General features: G+C 41.8%; 3 protein-coding genes and 1 non-coding gene across 4 annotated transcripts; 3 read left to right on the plus strand and 1 right to left on the minus strand.

Annotated features, from left to right (window-relative positions):
- Nucleotides 1–714: 714 nt before the first annotated feature.
- Nucleotides 715–4,351, minus strand: LOC118288908 (galectin-1). Its single transcript, XM_035615499.2, has 5 exons — nucleotides 4,186–4,351; nucleotides 1,826–1,911; nucleotides 1,590–1,669; nucleotides 1,202–1,373; nucleotides 715–1,000 (listed from the first exon to the last, which is right to left on the minus strand). Exons 2-5 carry the CDS (start codon nucleotides 1,826–1,828, stop codon nucleotides 854–856), a joined length of 402 nt encoding a protein of 133 aa, XP_035471392.2. The 5' UTR covers nucleotides 1,829–1,911; nucleotides 4,186–4,351; the 3' UTR covers nucleotides 715–853.
- pick1 (protein interacting with prkca 1) lies at nucleotides 2,990–9,249 on the plus strand. Its single transcript, XM_035615498.2, has 13 exons — nucleotides 2,990–3,126; nucleotides 3,642–3,706; nucleotides 4,017–4,128; nucleotides 4,218–4,346; nucleotides 5,120–5,186; nucleotides 5,312–5,401; nucleotides 5,488–5,541; nucleotides 5,677–5,739; nucleotides 5,922–6,055; nucleotides 6,338–6,430; nucleotides 6,531–6,581; nucleotides 7,077–7,221; nucleotides 7,773–9,249. Exons 2-13 carry the CDS (start codon nucleotides 3,666–3,668, stop codon nucleotides 8,033–8,035), a joined length of 1,242 nt encoding a protein of 413 aa, XP_035471391.1. The 5' UTR covers nucleotides 2,990–3,126; nucleotides 3,642–3,665; the 3' UTR covers nucleotides 8,036–9,249.
- A 242-nt stretch (nucleotides 9,250–9,491) lies between these two features.
- On the plus strand, nucleotides 9,492–9,564 carry trnar-ccu. The gene has a single exon. It is a non-coding gene; the product is annotated as a tRNA-Arg (tRNA).
- A 220-nt stretch (nucleotides 9,565–9,784) lies between these two features.
- plbd1a (phospholipase B domain containing 1a) lies at nucleotides 9,785–16,153 on the plus strand. The gene is made up of 11 exons (XM_035615497.2): nucleotides 9,785–9,925; nucleotides 10,474–10,696; nucleotides 10,978–11,061; nucleotides 11,523–11,664; nucleotides 12,277–12,417; nucleotides 13,264–13,408; nucleotides 13,784–13,984; nucleotides 14,247–14,387; nucleotides 14,471–14,656; nucleotides 15,102–15,208; nucleotides 15,319–16,153. Exons 1-11 carry the CDS (start codon nucleotides 9,856–9,858, stop codon nucleotides 15,493–15,495), a joined length of 1,617 nt encoding a protein of 538 aa, XP_035471390.2. The 5' UTR covers nucleotides 9,785–9,855; the 3' UTR covers nucleotides 15,496–16,153.
- The last annotated feature ends 483 nt before the right edge of the window (nucleotides 16,154–16,636 follow it).

The following is a 16,636-nucleotide window of genomic DNA, read 5'->3' on the forward strand; positions in this document are numbered from 1 at the left end:
ATTGTAATTAGATCATTGTGACCCACTGAACGATTCTCTTGCATTTTAACAAATCTTTGACCTTTTCTTTCAATCACTTTCATGCCAAAATGCCAACCGTAAACACATGACAGTGTTACATGACCTGTTAGTTTAGGGTCAAGTCAAGCTCACAGCCACAATCATTTAACCACATTGGCATGTTTCCATGCAAGTTACAACATTTGTCTTCAGACTTTTATATAACTTCACAGAGAGACTGTCCATTGCAAACCTTCTTGTCTCTATTTGTCTTTACCTTGGAGCAGTCAGTTCCAAGGTGATGGCTGCAGTATTTCACCCATTAGCTATTCCTCATAATGGACTATTACAGTGCATTGTCTGCCTGACTTTGGCTTTACTCATTTTACTTTTGTAAGATTTGGGGTCAGGTTTGTGGTTTTACTTAGTGACATCACTAAGGCCAGATGCCAAACATTATGTCAGCAAATCTACTTCTGCTCTTTTCACTGGTCGATTCATATTTTTTTGAAATGTAAAAGTTGTATAATGCCCCTTTTAGTGGGATTACCGCTCTCTTGTCTATATTATACTTTTCCTTTAAGCCCAGTTGATGTTACTATATGTGCGAAAATATTTTTCAAAGCTTGGATCAGGCTTTAGTTTATAAAAAGGACTCCTAGACACAACAAATCAAAATAATTTGAATTTAATCAATTTATATTCTTGTACACTACAGGACATGTAGATACACCTCCCATGTACTGAGGAGCTGCATACCTAAATATTTTTCTTACAATAACTGACCATATCTCAAAGTCACTTCAACCAAACTGATAAACTCAGCATGCACATGTTGCTGAAGCTGCATCTTTTAGCAGACCTTGAAAGACGTCAGTTTAATGTCCCCAGTGACTCTGATGTAGTTGATGACGTCCATGCCAACACGATTAGGAAACTGGACTTCATGTCCATTGGGAAGTTCCACCTCAAACACATCTCCAGCAAGCTTCAGTACAATCTAAAATAGAAATGTTGCTTTTTAATTTAAAAAGAAAACTAAGACATATATATATATCAAAACTGCTCCAAAAAACACTCAAACTATCCACATGGCTGGGGGAAAGAAAGCAAAGCCTCTCAAAAGCTCATCGCAAAACCTTTTTACAGAATGATTCATCAAGAAAACACATCTTCTCTTCCTTCAGTCAGCTTCCCTCACCTTGACATCTGCGCCCCTCTCCAAAGGGTTGTCTATTTCCCGTTTCTCAAGGCCCCAGCAACCATCAGTCCTTGAGTTGCACACAAGCACAGCTCCATCACTTTCATCATGGAAACGAGGGTTGAAGTGCAGCGCCAGGTTGTCTTCATCACAGCCGAGGTCGATCTGGAATCTGGGATTATACAAGAACTGTAGTCTTTACATCCAGTTGTTTGGGGAGCAACACACAGACAATAGATACATGTAAAATGACTATTTACAGCCAAAAAGCCCAAATTTTTAATTTGTTACAACACCAATAAACCGTTATATATCTGCATAGATGAACATATTATTTATTCAGTAAAGAGGCTGATATAAAATAAATGTAATGTGTTTGGTTATTTACCTCGCAGCATCATGCAGAATGACTCCCTTTATTTTCAGCTGATTCCCAACTCGCAGCTCCACATTCTTCAGTTCTAGTTGCTGAGAAACAGTTGTGTTGTTTCAAACAATTTATTTAGAAAATTAAATATTATTCTTAATCATAATGGTAGCAGACTTGGGAACAATCAGACATTGATATCTGCCAACTGTTTAACTCAACAGACAACAAACTACAGGCTGCAGATTTAAACTTACCATGTTCACGTTGGGTCCTGGTATGAGTGAACAGTCCTGGAGCTAATGTCAGGTGATTGGTAATGGTCTTGTCACACAGGCACAGTCTTCAGGCCCAGAAGACAAAAAAATAAGTGAGAGTGGTTGTAAAGTTTCTCTTCTTTTATAATGTCAAGCACAAAAGATGTAGTGATGGCATTATGTCATCATAATCACCATCATCCCTGCCAGGTAGCCTATTCAATGCAGAGTCCCTGCTCTGTTTAATCACTGCTGGTGAATTTATTTAACATGATCAACTGCCTCTTTGATCACCAAACAAGAGTAACAGAGTGACATGGTGTGCATGAACAAATTAGTTGAGATTGGGAGCCATAGAGAGGAGGGTCCTCAAGACACTTTTGATTGCATCAGATACCTTGGGGACTTAACTGTACCCGTCTATTATGCAACATTTTCGTTTTGTATTTGTATGCTTAAACATTAAGAATTAAATATAAAGACATGGAGGATTATCATTGATATTTAGACTATTGTTCTCCGTCACAATCACACTGGATTTTTAAAATAATCATTTGGGCATCTACTAACGATACTCCCCTCCTCTGTCTCCTCATAAGGACTGAACTGAATTTCGATTTGATAGTTAGCTCTACATTTTTTTTAATTTGGCATCATTCATTTATTCATCCACTTGTGCTTTGAGTCATTAATGTGAGATTGAATAGGAGGAATCAACAATGCATTTTTGTAGAACCTAATTTATTTTTGGCTATTCATTTTTCAGCTTTTAGATTGATTTTTCTACATCAAATTAAAGGACCAGTTGTCTTGAGGCTGATGCACTGTCCTGAATCAGACGAAGGTTGTAACTTAGGGAAGCTGTACAATGAGAAGATATCAGTTTTACTGTGAAAGTGCATTTACTGTAGTTTGAGAATTCAATCAATTGCGGGTCCTCGCTGTGACCACTAGAGGGCATTGAAGCGTCATAATCAAATGAATTATATACGTTTTGTAATGCATGAAAACAAGCTGTTTATTAATACAGACAGACAGTGTGGATTTTCCTAATTATATATAGTGAATAACGTAGGGTTGGTGTTTCTAACTGAGACCACTTGAAACTAAAATTAATAAAAAAAACTCTGCTCAATTACAACTTCCGCTTTGCTACCGGAAGTGACAAAATAAAGTAAACAGAGGCGCTGTCAGTTGTCTCAGAAATCCAGAGTCGCGACTAAAGGGAAAGAAAGATATTTTGCTTTTTAATGCATAATAGCTGACATTTGTATGAGATACTGGTGCGACTTCTAATAAAGGTAAGTCGTTAATTGCTTGGTGGCGACTCTGAACAAGTGCGAGCTGCAAGTAGCCTAGAGCAGCTAGCAGCTTATTAGCCAGCGTTAGCAAGCTATTTATTTTGCCCTCCGTTAATAAAATTGTTTTAATATTACAGTGGTTGTTTTTATTGCAGGCACACTGCGTTAATTGAAGTGCTACCTTAATTTAGACCCATTTTACAGGCTAAGCACAGGAAGTTAGCAGCGTCTGCTAGTTATCAGCTGTTAGTGCATATGCTGCAGCAGCTGGCGCGTCCTCCGTCGCAGGGGTCTGGCCACGAGTCAGTGTCTGAAGCTCTCCTGACAGGGCCACTTGGTTTATTTCAAACACTTTAGCGCATTTGTTAGATGCTGCAGTCCCCACCAGAGTGATCTGGCCCATCTTGCTGATTATGCCTGCATCACTGTTTGTGCAAATGGCAGCTCATCATACCAGCCCTCAGCTACTGTCACTCATTATTTAATGTTATGGACTTTGTTATGTTCACTCACAGGAACAGGAGTGACACTGCCTGGCTATGTTCACAGACATGGACTATGAATTGGAAGAAGACAAGCTGTGAGTCATAGTTATGTTTACCTTTTTTTTAATGATCTGAACCAGTCAAGAATTTGAGAGTGTTCAAAGAGATATCAATGTTTGATTCTTCTGTTCACACATGGGGCAATAAATTTACAATGCAGAGACATCAGTCCTGATATGAGCTTTGCACCCATTACTCACTCTTACTGAACTAATTGCTGATTGTTTGTGTATTGAGCAATGAAGAGTTGCATACTATAAGGATGTACTTCCTAAAATTGTCCTAGAACAGGGTCAGCTAAATGCTGTAAATCTCAGTGTATGATTTTTTTTTTCTCCTCAAAAGGGGCATACCAACGGTACCTGGTACTGTGTGTCTGAAGAAAGATGCCAACAACCTTATTGGCATCAGCATTGGGGGTGGGGCACAGTACTGTCCTTGCCTCTACATTGTCCAGGTAGGTACACAAGTCAGAAGTCAGAGGGAAAATGTCTACACTCCGTGTCATTGGTACCTTTTTTCAATGTGGTTACTGTTGTCTCACAGGTCTTTGATAACACCCCAGCAGCTCTGGAAGGCACGCTGGCAGCAGGCGATGAAATCACAGGCGTGAACGGGAAACCAGTGAAGGGAAAGACTAAAGTGGAGGTGGCCAAGATGATTCAAGCTGTCCAGGTACAGGAGCTCTGGGGACAGAATCACAGTCAAAAGTTAGTCCTGAACAATACCAAAATATAGTCAGATGGCTTATCATTTGCGCCTCCTACATCTGTGGATTGATGGTCCATAATTTCACCAGTTCTATACAGTCCACTCAGTGATAAGAAATTAACCCCAGCCACCTTTCAACAGAGTTAATGAGTGAAGTGAAGAGTGAGTGAGTACATATGGACATGAATAGAAACATGTCAGATGAATAAAATTACTCACGTTTTTGGTGTCCCGCTGTGGCCGTGGCTTTATCAGTGAATAGTCCAACGCTTTACTTAATATTGGTATACGCTCTCGCCTGGACTGTGGGGAGGTGGGACTTAAATGGCTTGCAATTCCACGCTAAAGGGGTCAGGACAATAGCCCGTAGCTTTCGGCATAACGTCACCAGCGTCGAGTGCCTGTGTTGTTTTTGGCAGCCATTGTTCACACCCAGAAAATTCCATGACTTCCTGCAAAGTGGATTAAAGAGAATATCCAGTGTGGGAATTAAAGGATTAGATTGTTTTGCTGTTACCCATTCATGTGAATTTCGCCCTTGGCACCAGGAACCTGGAAACGTTGGACAATATTAATTTTACTACATGTAATAGGATAAAGCATTGTCGTCAAATCATTAATTCATTATTATTATTTTAGTAAAATTCAAAGATTGGAGGATTTTTTTTCTAGAGGTGGTCTTCTTTTGAATGTGTTTGTCATTTTTGCTGTTGTTGATGTAAATGTCTCTCCATCAGGGAGAAGCAACGATCCACTACAACAAACTGCAGGCCGACCCAAAACAGGGGAAGTCGCTTGATATAGGTATCTCCTCTACTACACACATACACACACATACTCACTTTATGTCCCGATCCACTATTTGTTTTTATTACTTTCTGTGGATCATGTATTATCATGCAGCTAAATACATGTTTTGGGTGTTTTAGTGCTGAAAAAGGTCAAACATCGGCTGGTAGAGAATATGAGCTCGGGCACAGCAGACGCTCTTGGACTCAGTAGAGCTATTCTCTGCAACGGTGAGATTATTCTTTGGGTCATTATGGGTTTATTTGTTTATTTATAAAATTGATATTTACTTCTATAAATTCATGTTAACTTACAGATGGACTCGTCAAAAGACTGGAAGAGCTGGAGAAAACAGCAGAGCTCTACAAAGGTAAAGAATAATTAAATTACAAAACATTGTCACACTTGTAAATACCATCTGTAATTACAGAATCAGGTCACTTTTAGTCTGATGATGTTTTAGTTGTTGCTGTTCGTGTGACATTCTTCCTCTGCTTGCCTACAGGGCTGATGGAGCACACAAAGAGACTGCTCCGAGCTTTTTTTGAGCTTTCTCAGACTCACAGATGTGAGTTACCCTGATCAGAATCAGAAATTAAAAAAACAACATCATGACTGGATAGTTTGGTGCATCTTTTATTTTTAGAGAGAGAAAGAAAAACAGATGACAGTTCATCTTAAGAAATTTCAATGTATCTCAGCTTTGGCGTCTAATATATCTGACTGGTATTTGGTTACGTGTCCTTCCAGCGTTTGGTGATGTTTTCTCCGTTATCGGGGTTCGAGAGCCCCAGGCTGCAGCCAGCGAGGCGTTTGTGAAGTTTGCGGATGCTCACCGCAACATTGAGAAATATGGAATTCAGCTGCTGAAGACCATCAAACCTGTGAGTACAGCTCAGAGTTTGGCTTTGAAAAGCTTTTATCACACTGAACGCAATCAGGCCTCTCAAAGAGGTTTGTTTTTTTAATTGTGAAGGACAAGAAAGACTAGAAAGGGTTTGAGTGAAATTTTATGATGTACCATCGTCTTCTGTGCTTTATATTTTTGGTCCAGTTATATTTTATCAAACTTTTGGCCGTGTGTGTTTCATGGATGTCATTCCAAGACTGTATTGTCTGTCTGACGTCATATCAACCCCTCTGACAAGTTATATCTGGTTGTGCAGATGCTCCATGACCTGAACACGTACCTTCACAAGGCCATACCCGACACAAAGCTCACCATCCGCAAGTACCTGGATGTGAAGTTTGAGTATCTGGTAAAGCCACGGCTTTCTGTTCTTCTGGTTTAGCACAGTGCCCCCACTTGTAAGTTGTTAAACATCAGAACAATAAGTATGAATTCCTTGTGTCTTTCAGTCTTACTGTCTGAAGGTGAAGGAAATGGATGATGAAGAATACACCAGTATTGTGAGTAGCCATTTGAATCCTAGTATGGGGAATTAAATCAGTATCATATAAACAAGGTTTAAATGTTGCCTTTGGGAAAATGTGCTGCTTTTTCTTCTTCTTTTGCGACACATCAGATTATTTCCCTTAAGTGAAAAGTATCAGATAAGGGAACAATGTAAAGATTTGGCTTCATGCGATAAAACACTGTATCTGGTCATAGATGTTCATGGCTACCCTGTTCAAACTTCTCAGTCATATTCTGTTGTGATGTGATTGTGATAGTTTGGCCTTGAGGGTCAGGACCAAACCCCTGCGTACTGCCTGTTCACTGTCCAGGGGGGCTGGCCTTATTTTTCTTGATGTTACTGACAGTTTGTCACCATTTACTGATATTACTAAACGGTTAGAGCCACACTACTCTGGCTGAGCACACCGGGTGTCCTCTATTTGTTATGTTCATGAACATTGACCTGACCTGACATGAACCAGGGAATAATGTGCTTCTTTCTGCAGGCCATGGGAGAGCCCATGTATCGCGTGAGCACCGGTAACTATGAGTACCGTCTGGTGCTGCGGTGTCGGCAGGAGGCCCGGGCCCGCTTCGCCAAAATGAGGAAGGACGTTCTGGAGAAGATAGAGCTGCTAGATCAGAAACATGGTCGGTGATTATTTTGTTTCAGCTGTTTTCTCCATCATGACAGGCTGTATTAAGTTACAGGTCTAAATACACATAGAAGAGACTGTTTTTTTGCTCACGTTGACAGTTTATATTTTAAAACAGGATGTGTGCGGGGAAGTGGTAGCACAGTATACATGCAACACATGGGGCACAGAAGAGAAAGCATGTTTGCATGTTTATTCAAAGTTTTTAGATAATCAGTCATGTTGCATTCATTGTAATTAAAATTATATAATAGATAATTAAAGAGAGATACAGAGAAATGTTTTTATAAGTGTAGAAACTCAAAAATTTACTCAGAGTAAAGCAGCCATTTCCATGGTATCAGAATCTCAGATTCTCACTCTTGTCAGAAAACATTTTTGTTGCCACACCATCATTATTTTTTCTCTTTTGCTCTTGTTAACCCTAACAAAAATCATACTTTAAAACGAACTTCAATGACCAGTTTGGCGAACTGTACCTGTCCCTCCATTTATTGACAATAGAACATTATTCTTTCCTTTCCTTCCTCTCTGCTTCTTCTATAGTCCAGGACATTGTGTTCCAGCTGCAGCGCTTCGTCTCGGGCATGTCACATTACTACGACGAGTGCTACGCCGTCCTGAAGGAGGCGGATGTCTTTCCCATCGAAGTGGACCTCTCCCGCACCACGATCAACTACGGCAGCCAGTCGTTGTCCTACACAGAAGACGAGGAGGAGGAGGAGGAGTATGATGGGAGAGGCAGAGAGGAAGGAGGAGGGGGCAGACAAGCAGAGAACGGCGCTGAGAAACTGATCGATGACGAATGAGTGTGTGTGTGTGTGTGTGTGTGTGTGTGTGTGTGTGTGTGTGTGTGTGTGTGTGTGTGTGTGTGTGTGTGTGTGTGTGTGTGTGTGTGTGTGTGTGTGTGTGTGTGTGTGTGTGTGTGTGTGTGTGTGTGTGTGTGTGTGTGTGTGTGTGTGTGTTCATTATTGTGGAAATGAAGTCCACTGCTATATAATATTAAAGTCACCCAGCAGTGATCTTTGGAGTGCAATATAGCGGGGAAGTGATAAGAACTGTTTTCGAAAGGTTTAATACTACTGATATGACACTCATTGCTGCTATAATGCTGTATTCTCATCTGTCGGTGTTTGTCATAGTAAATTACATCTCTTGACCTTTTCTTTTCAAACAATGTTTTTGCTTTTCAACAGGACTGTCCTCCACACATACATCATAACAAAAAGGAACGTGGAGGGGTTTTCACATTGCAGAGCAGGAACTATATGCATATGAGTTGTGCCTTTGTAGTTCTTAGTTAAATGAAGTCTAATGGCTTCTGGTTTGTTTTAATGTGCATATTGTGGATTGTAAAAGTTATACCTTGACATTTACGTTTTTGATTTTATTTTTGCGTTTTGGAGAGACACTTACTTTGCTCCATAAAATATTATTTTGTGATGAATAGTGTCACGACAAAGACTGGATTTTTCTCCTCATCCTAACTTTACACTGGCAAATGAAACTGATGGATGAATATACAAGATGTGAAAGGAGTTGTTGAAGATAGTGACTGACAGGTTCAATTGTGGAATGAGGAATACAAACACATGTAAATAGGGACGTACAAGCAGAAAGGCTGTACAAACTGGTGTCATTCCAACTTTATTTATTATTTTTCTCAAAATATATTTGAAAGTTTTAACGGGAAATATGAATTATATATTGTTGTGAATGTAATTATTCAATCATGTGAGTCCGTTCTCTGTCTTTAATTTTGTCTCATGAGGGTGAAGATGATTTTGTGCATTTCAATGATTTCCTGTTGGGGGCAATTGCTTTCACTTTGGGGCAAATGTTTTTCAAATGTGTTTTCTGCATAACTGGAATGTCATGCATCTAAGGGACCTCCTATATGTTATCTTCTGTTGCACCATTTGGCTCATAAATGACCACAGCACCTCTTCTTGTCTTGTGCTGGGGTTATTAAGACCTAGTTCAACGTTTGTTTTGTATCAAAAATAAATATGAATGACTTCAACGTTTGGTCTCTTTGAGAAGGATATACGAGTGTTATCCTTTGTTCTGAACTATCCACAGCATGTAATCGAGGTTCTGCTGTGCTTTATTAATTTTGGATGCAGCAGAGTCCATTAAAAATATAAAGTAATTAATGAAGTAACCTCTTTTGATATACAGCCTATGGAAACAACACACACAGAATATTTGTCCTGTATCTGGTCATGAATTAGACTGTCAGTTGTCACCAGCGGGTGCTACACAGCCCCAGTGGCCTAATGGATAAGGCACTGGCCTCCTAAGCCAGGGATTGTGGGTTCGAGTCCCATCTGGGGTGGACGCTTTTGCTCCGCTGCATTAATTGCTACCTACACGGACGTAGGGCACACAACCCTGTTCCCTCCATTCGTACCCTCTCACCTCTCAAAAGGACACTTGAAGGTTTGTCTTCCGCCCTTTGCGTCCCGCCTGCAGCCAATCAGGAACCGCTCCGCTCCTGCTCGCTCGGACCTTCCCTCCGCCTCAAGACAGCGGACGACTGGTTTCCTCCTCCGTCGGGTCCACTTTACGCTGGTCCTTGTCGCCAGTTCTGAAGTCGTTCTAGCCCTTTTCCTGCTTCCACCCGGCCATGCTTTCAGCCAAGAGCCTCTGTGTGTTTCTGTGGTTCGCGGCGGTCGCGGCGTTCGCCCCTGCAGACAGTAAGTCGGTCGCGTCGTCGTTGAATCACGCGTGGTGGTTGTGTCGGGACCGAGAGGCTTGAAATGTTCCGCATACCGCGTGCCGCCTTGCGTCGGTGATATTTACTCTCGGTCAGCTGCCGAGATTTAAGGTGCGTTTGGATATGACATCTTGTGTTGTTTAAAAGTGACTCCGAAGAAGCGATTGTTTTTAACTTTCATTTCCGACAAGATCTGTAAATCCTTGTTATCATAAGTCACTGCTGCGTTCACATATGTAGGAGGGAAGAGAGAAGGAGACTTGAAGTAAATGGGACTCAGCCTCTCCTCAAGTGCTGTGGATGTCATCTGTCACCCCTGCTAAAAATATGAAAAATGCACTGAAAGTTACTCATTCAAGTCGCATGTGATTCCACTATCAGACTTGAAATGCATTATCAGTCATTTGAATTTTTAGATTTGGAGGATTGTTTTTTTTATTATTTTGTCCTTCAGTCCGCTCTACTGTAGTAGATCTCGTGTGGCCATGCGGTTTGGTCAGTGTGTTTGTGTTGGTGATTTCCTCTCAGAGATGACAGCAGTCACGGTGTACTGGGATGCCGAACATAAGACGGTCCTGCTCAAGGAAGGGGTGCTGGAGACGGAGGGGGATGCATACGGGTACCTGAACGACACCCTGTCCAGTACAGGCTGGAGCGTGCTAGAGATCCGCGCCGGCTACGGACAGACCCCAGAGACTGACGAGCTCACCTTCTTCCTGGCCGGCTACCTCGAAGGCTTCCTCACCGCCCAGTCAGTACCACGAATGGGCCGTTTTCCTCTAGCGTCCTTGTCATTTCACAAAAAAGTTCTAGGCCCCGTTCACGCCACTCAAACATCTGATAATCGAAACAAAGCGAATTTCATTGGGTGGTCATGTAATGTGGAACAGGTGGCCACTTCCGTCCTGAGTCTGCTGATAAGTAAACTTTAAACCGATTATTATAAATCACTTAGTTTCAAGATTCTAAACTCTGTATTTTTCTTATTCTGAATACATTCATTTAATATCACATTTGACTCTCCCTCCCCAGGCAGATGATGGACCACTACGCCAACATGTACCCGCAGCTCATCCATGACCCGAAGATCCTCGGCCCGGTTCATAGTTTCATGGCGTCAGTCTGTTCTCTTTTCCTTTTTGAATAACTAAAAACCAAAGCAGCAGCACCACAGTCACCCACAGAACACGATCACACGTCACTGTCATCATCTCATATCCTCTTCTCAGACAGGTTCACTTCAGCTCATGCTATAATGCCCAGCTCAGGATGTGGTGTCACTCTTTGGAACAGCATTCGGCTGCTGTTGACCGGACTCCGACTTAAATTAGTTCACAATCTGATTGATTATGAGTATTGTTTTAACAATATTTTAAAGGTTTTGAGTGATCCAAGAGGATCATATTTCATACATTTCTTATGTATGATACCTCAGTTTAAGTAAATTTAAAAATGTCATACAGAGCTTTTATGAAAGAGCTCCGTGTTTGGCTTTTTGCTTTTGTAGTGTTTTACAGCAAACTATTTTCACGACTAATGACAGCAGTAAAGCGAAAATGTCACTCTTGTGCTCGTAGGAAGCAGGACTCATGGGTCAGAGAACAAGTGAGGCAGAACAAGAGCTGTGATCCTCTGTGGAAGCATGCAGGCTTCATCGTGGCCCAGATGGACGGACTGCACGCGGGTGTAAGGGACTGGGCCAAGAAACAAGGAAAAAAGGTATGAAGGCCATTTAACACCAAGATTATTTCATCGGAGCATATTACAATCTTCTGTGTGAGGCAAATAAGAGCAAGAAACTAGAATTCCACCTTCTCATGACACTAACTTTTTCTGACAGGCTCACCACCTTTAAATAGTGCTCTGCCGAGATCTGATTTAAAATGAGGAACCTCCAATGCAAAACAAACATGTGCCATTTTCTCACTCAAAAAAATCAAGGGACATGAGGTTGTATGTTTTGTCTGTCTATACAGTATACTGTACTATGGTAGTTTATGGTTTGTTTATTATACACAGAAAACAACTTATGGTGCCAGTCTTATTATATAACAATGAAACAGTTTTCCCTCTGTCTACACAGTATACTTTGTACTATGGTAGTGGAGCTTTAATCATCACTTCAGGGTTAAATAGACAGAGAAAGTCTCCTAATCTCTCATGCCTTCAGTGATTTTGAATATTTTTCTTTCTCATTTCACCATTTTATCAGTTGTTTTTGCAAAAGACTTATTTTAACTTGGGTGGCTGTCTCACCGTCGAGCCGGCAGCCGTACTATTTGTTTTCATTTTCAGACTAACAGCTGTTTTTTTCTGCTGTCCTTCCCACAGCCGCTGTCCCTGTTTGCCATCCAGTTCCTGAATGCAGTGGGAGACCTCCTGGATCTGATCCCGGCCTTGGTCCCCGGCTCCAGTCCCCCACTCAGAGACTTCAAACTTCCAGGGATGGGACACTGCTCTGCGCTCATCAAGGTCAGAGGCCGAAACATCTCGTCTTCAGGCTGTAGCATACTTCACATAAGGAACACGAAAAGCGTATATGAAAATACAATGCAACTTGTGTAGAATGCATACAGTATGAAAGTGGTGTAGTGTATATTTCTCCTATGTCCCTTTTTTAACAGCCACAACAGGATTACAGTGCCTTGTGTCAGTGTCAGCAGATCCCTCTGTCTTACTCAATGTGAAAATTATATTTAGTAACACAGACTGCTAAAATGTTGTGTCCTGATGTGGTAATGAATCTGACGCATTTAAGATGTAATGTGTGCACATTAATTTGTGTGCAGTATTGTTCTTTGTTTTATTTAAAATAACATCTTTCCTATGTTGTGTTATGTATTTATTATGCCACCAATCTACTTATTCTAACTGTATTTGTTGTCCCATGTCTGTGTAGTGCAGCATTTACTAAAATCCACATTACTTGAATTGCAGGTGATTAAGTAGCTGCACCAACATATTAACTCATCAATCCCTTAAGTGGTGTCAAAGTAGCAACAGTTGTGTTTGCTTCACCGTTGAGCACAGCCGCAGTTGCTTTCTGCATCTTTTCCCAAGCTACAGCTGCAGCAATATGACGCTTGACAGTGAAACATATCCCTGCAAATTGAGCCGGATAATTTAGGTTTTCTTTGGAAACATTGGGAATCACGGAGGAGTCTGTTTGGTTGAAGAGATTCTAGATGTGAAACAGGAGTATCCCGCCTCTTGACCTCTGACCCTAAAGTATTGTGCTGAGGTGCTGGGTCACACTGAGACACAGGAATGTCTGTTGAAGCCTGATTCTTAGCTCCACTTTTCTGTTTTCTTCCTCAGATGCTTCCTGGCTTTGAGAACCTCCTGTTTGCCCACTCCAGCTGGTACACGTACGCTGCCACCATGCGGATCTACAAACACTGGGACTTCCGCATCACTGATCCTCACGCGGCCACGGGGAAACTGTCCTTCAGCAGCTACCCTGGTGTGTAGGCCTCGAGAACAATAGTTCATCAAAGACAGCAATTTGTAACCACAGTTACTGCACAAAAAACACTCCAGAATTGGTTTACCACAGCAACTAATTTTACAACAGTTGGAGCCTGTAACGTAATGCCTGTTTTGGACATTTCATCTCAATGGCAACAGAAAAAAGAAAACAGTTATTTTAAGATCCTAATATCATTGACTCACTTCTTCTTTTTTGGGCTCACGCAGTTTACTTGTTTTTTCCACAATTGATTCACACACACAGCCTTTTGAAATGTTATAATAAAAAAAAAGAAGGGCATCACTAGATTAAATTGTGATGCATGCATGTGATGCTGAAGGTTTTCAGAAGCTCATCTTTCTCCCTCAGGCTTCCTGGTGTCTCTGGATGACTTCTACCTCTTGGGCAGTGGTCTGATGATGACCCAGACCACCAACAATGTCTTCAACTCCTCCCTTTTCGACATGGTCACCCCCCACAGCCTGCTGGCATGGCAGAGGGTCCGGCTGGCTCACAGTCTGGCTCGTACCGGAGAGGACTGGGCCAAGACCTTCTCCATGTACAACTCTGGTGAGCGGAGCACATTGCTCATGTATTTGTGTTGTACTAAGCTCTGTTTCCAACGGTTTTAAAAGGTAACAAGAAAGATGAAAACACTTAAAATATTGGTTAAACATTTTTAAATCAGAGCAAGTAGTTTTGCTTTTTTTTTTTTCAAGAAGTAATGTTTGCCTCCCTGATGCTGTAGTGTTGACAGAAAAAAAGACTAACCTCCTCATGGAGATTTGGTCCGATGAACTGATAAACCAACACCCACGCTCTACTCCTGTAGGTACATACAACAACCAATACATGGTGTTGGACAGGAGCAAAGTGAAGCTGGGCCACAGTGTTGATGACGGTGCTCTGACTGTGGTGGAGCAGATCCCCGGCCTGGTGGAGTACTCGGACCAGACACAGGCTCTGCGCAGAGGTAACTGCAGAGTCTCTTTTCTGTTCCTTACAGTCTTTGTTACATCGGTAGATTTCACCTGTCTCGCTGCCTCTTTGCCACAGGTTACTGGCCGTCCTACAACATACCTTTCCACAGGAAGATCTACTCGCTCAGCGGTTACGGAGAAATGTGGAAAGCGCACGGAGAGGACTTCTCCTATGATCTCTGTCCCAGAGCCAAGATCTTCCGCCGCGACCAGGCCGATGTCAAGGACCTGGACTCCCTGAAGCACATCATGAGGTTCAATGGTGCGTGGCTCTGTCTGACCGAATTAGTTTACGACTCACGTTCTGCCGGCTGTCGATGTCGGTTGGAGCCTTTGCCAAGGAGGTTATATTTGGTTCAGTTTGTCTGTTTGTTTGTTTGTTTGTTTGTTTGTTTGTTTGTTTGGTACTGGATCTGGATCTGGATCCAGGTAATGTTTTTGAGGATTCGTGACCATTTCGAGATAGGGCAAAACTTGACAAATCTATCTTCACAAATACATAACATTAAGGGTTAGGAATTTGGGGAGTTTTGGGTTGAATTGACTGTTATGGTTTGCATTGCAGCTGGTGCATTTTTCACCAAGTAATCATTCATCTTTTCTTTGCATGATGCCAAATAAAGATATACTTATTAGCCCAGCCTCAATGTCATAAACTTGTGGCCACATGTTCACTGTTGGTTGTTCGTCTGATTGCTTGATTTCAGACTACAAGAAGGATCCGTACTCCAAAGGTGACCCCTGCAAGTCCATCTGCTGCCGTAACGACTTGAGGTCAGAGAGGCCTTCGCCAGGAGGTTGCTATGACACTAAGGTAGAATCCCGTCACCAAAATCGTCTTTCAAATGTTTTGTGGCATCAAATGCTTTTTTAGATCAGCTCAGATTTTCTGTTGTGCCCGTGTGTGTGCTGGTCTCCGTCCAGGTGACAGATTTCCAAATGGCTGGCGACTTCAGTGCGGAGGCAGTGAACGGGCCGACCACACAGGACGGACTCCTGCCGTTCTCTTGGGATAAATTCAGCAGCATCAGCCACCAAGGTCTGCCGCAGTACTACAACTTCACCTTCGTCAGGATGCAGCCTCTCCTGTTCCAGCCATGAGGTGTGTGTGTGAGAGAGAGATGAAAACAGATGCTTTTGTTCTAATAATACGTATTACTGAATTCTCAGGGTAAAAGGTACAATCTGTTACTATTACGGTTCATTCATCTGTGATTTTATTTTATCTGCTGCTTAAGGATCAGAATTGCGTCCCACCAACATGTGCTCCCTTTTCAATGTAAACATTTGCTGAGTAACAGTTCTTCATTCCACCTGATAAAATGCGAGACTTGCCTTTCAATCTGTTAAACAGCCAAATTGATTTTAAATCAGTCCTGTACTCAGGATTGATTAACTTTGGAATACAGTAGAAATCAGAAGTGTCTTTAAAACCTGCAGCCACTTGTGCCTTGAACACTTTGTGATATTGTGAAATGCAGACGTCTCGTCCTTTTGTGCTGATTTTTTTCTGAAATGCTTGAATGTGTCCATAAATGAAAACACTATCATTGCAATGGTAAATAAAAACAATCTGTGCAATGCCATTCTCAGGGAAGTTGGGAGTGTGATCAATTTTTTTTGCACTGTGCAAAATGAAAGTCAGGTTTTAGGTTTGTACTTTTGAACAAGCCTTTGTTTCTTTGTGAAATGCTGCACATTCTTTTATCGTGCTATGATTTCATGTGTTAATGGATTTATTAAAGTGTTGCTTCTTGCACCAGTACTGTCCTGTCTTTAATCCTTCCCTGCACAACAGTGACTCTTAACCATTGAGGGACAGAATTTGTCACCGTCACAGCTGATCTGTGTCTTGTGTTGGAGAGATTCAAGTGTCTCCATGTGACACATGAACTCGCATTGTTCACACACAATAATAATAATTTCCTTCAAACGTCATTACTCACTCCACTGTGGAGCATGGGCTTCCAGCTTCTATTACCTGTATCTAAACCTGAACCTTTCCTACCCTATCCCCGTTAGCCTGTTGCTTCTGTTCTATTTCTGTACCTCTTTTTTTTTTACTTACTTATGTAAGTTTTGTGTTTTTGTCATCGTAATGACTAACCCGCCCACCTGGTCGTCTCCATTTCGGTCCTCTTCGCCGTGGCCTGGCACACACCAGTGTCACACACCCGGTACTACTACATTTAATCCAAACTATGAGGGTCTTGGAGGTCAGCACCTTTTTGTTTTTGAAACA

This window comes from Scophthalmus maximus, chromosome 17 (assembly GCF_022379125.1).
Source record: "Scophthalmus maximus strain ysfricsl-2021 chromosome 17, ASM2237912v1, whole genome shotgun sequence".
Classification (NCBI taxonomy): Eukaryota; Metazoa; Chordata; class Actinopteri; order Pleuronectiformes; family Scophthalmidae; genus Scophthalmus; species Scophthalmus maximus.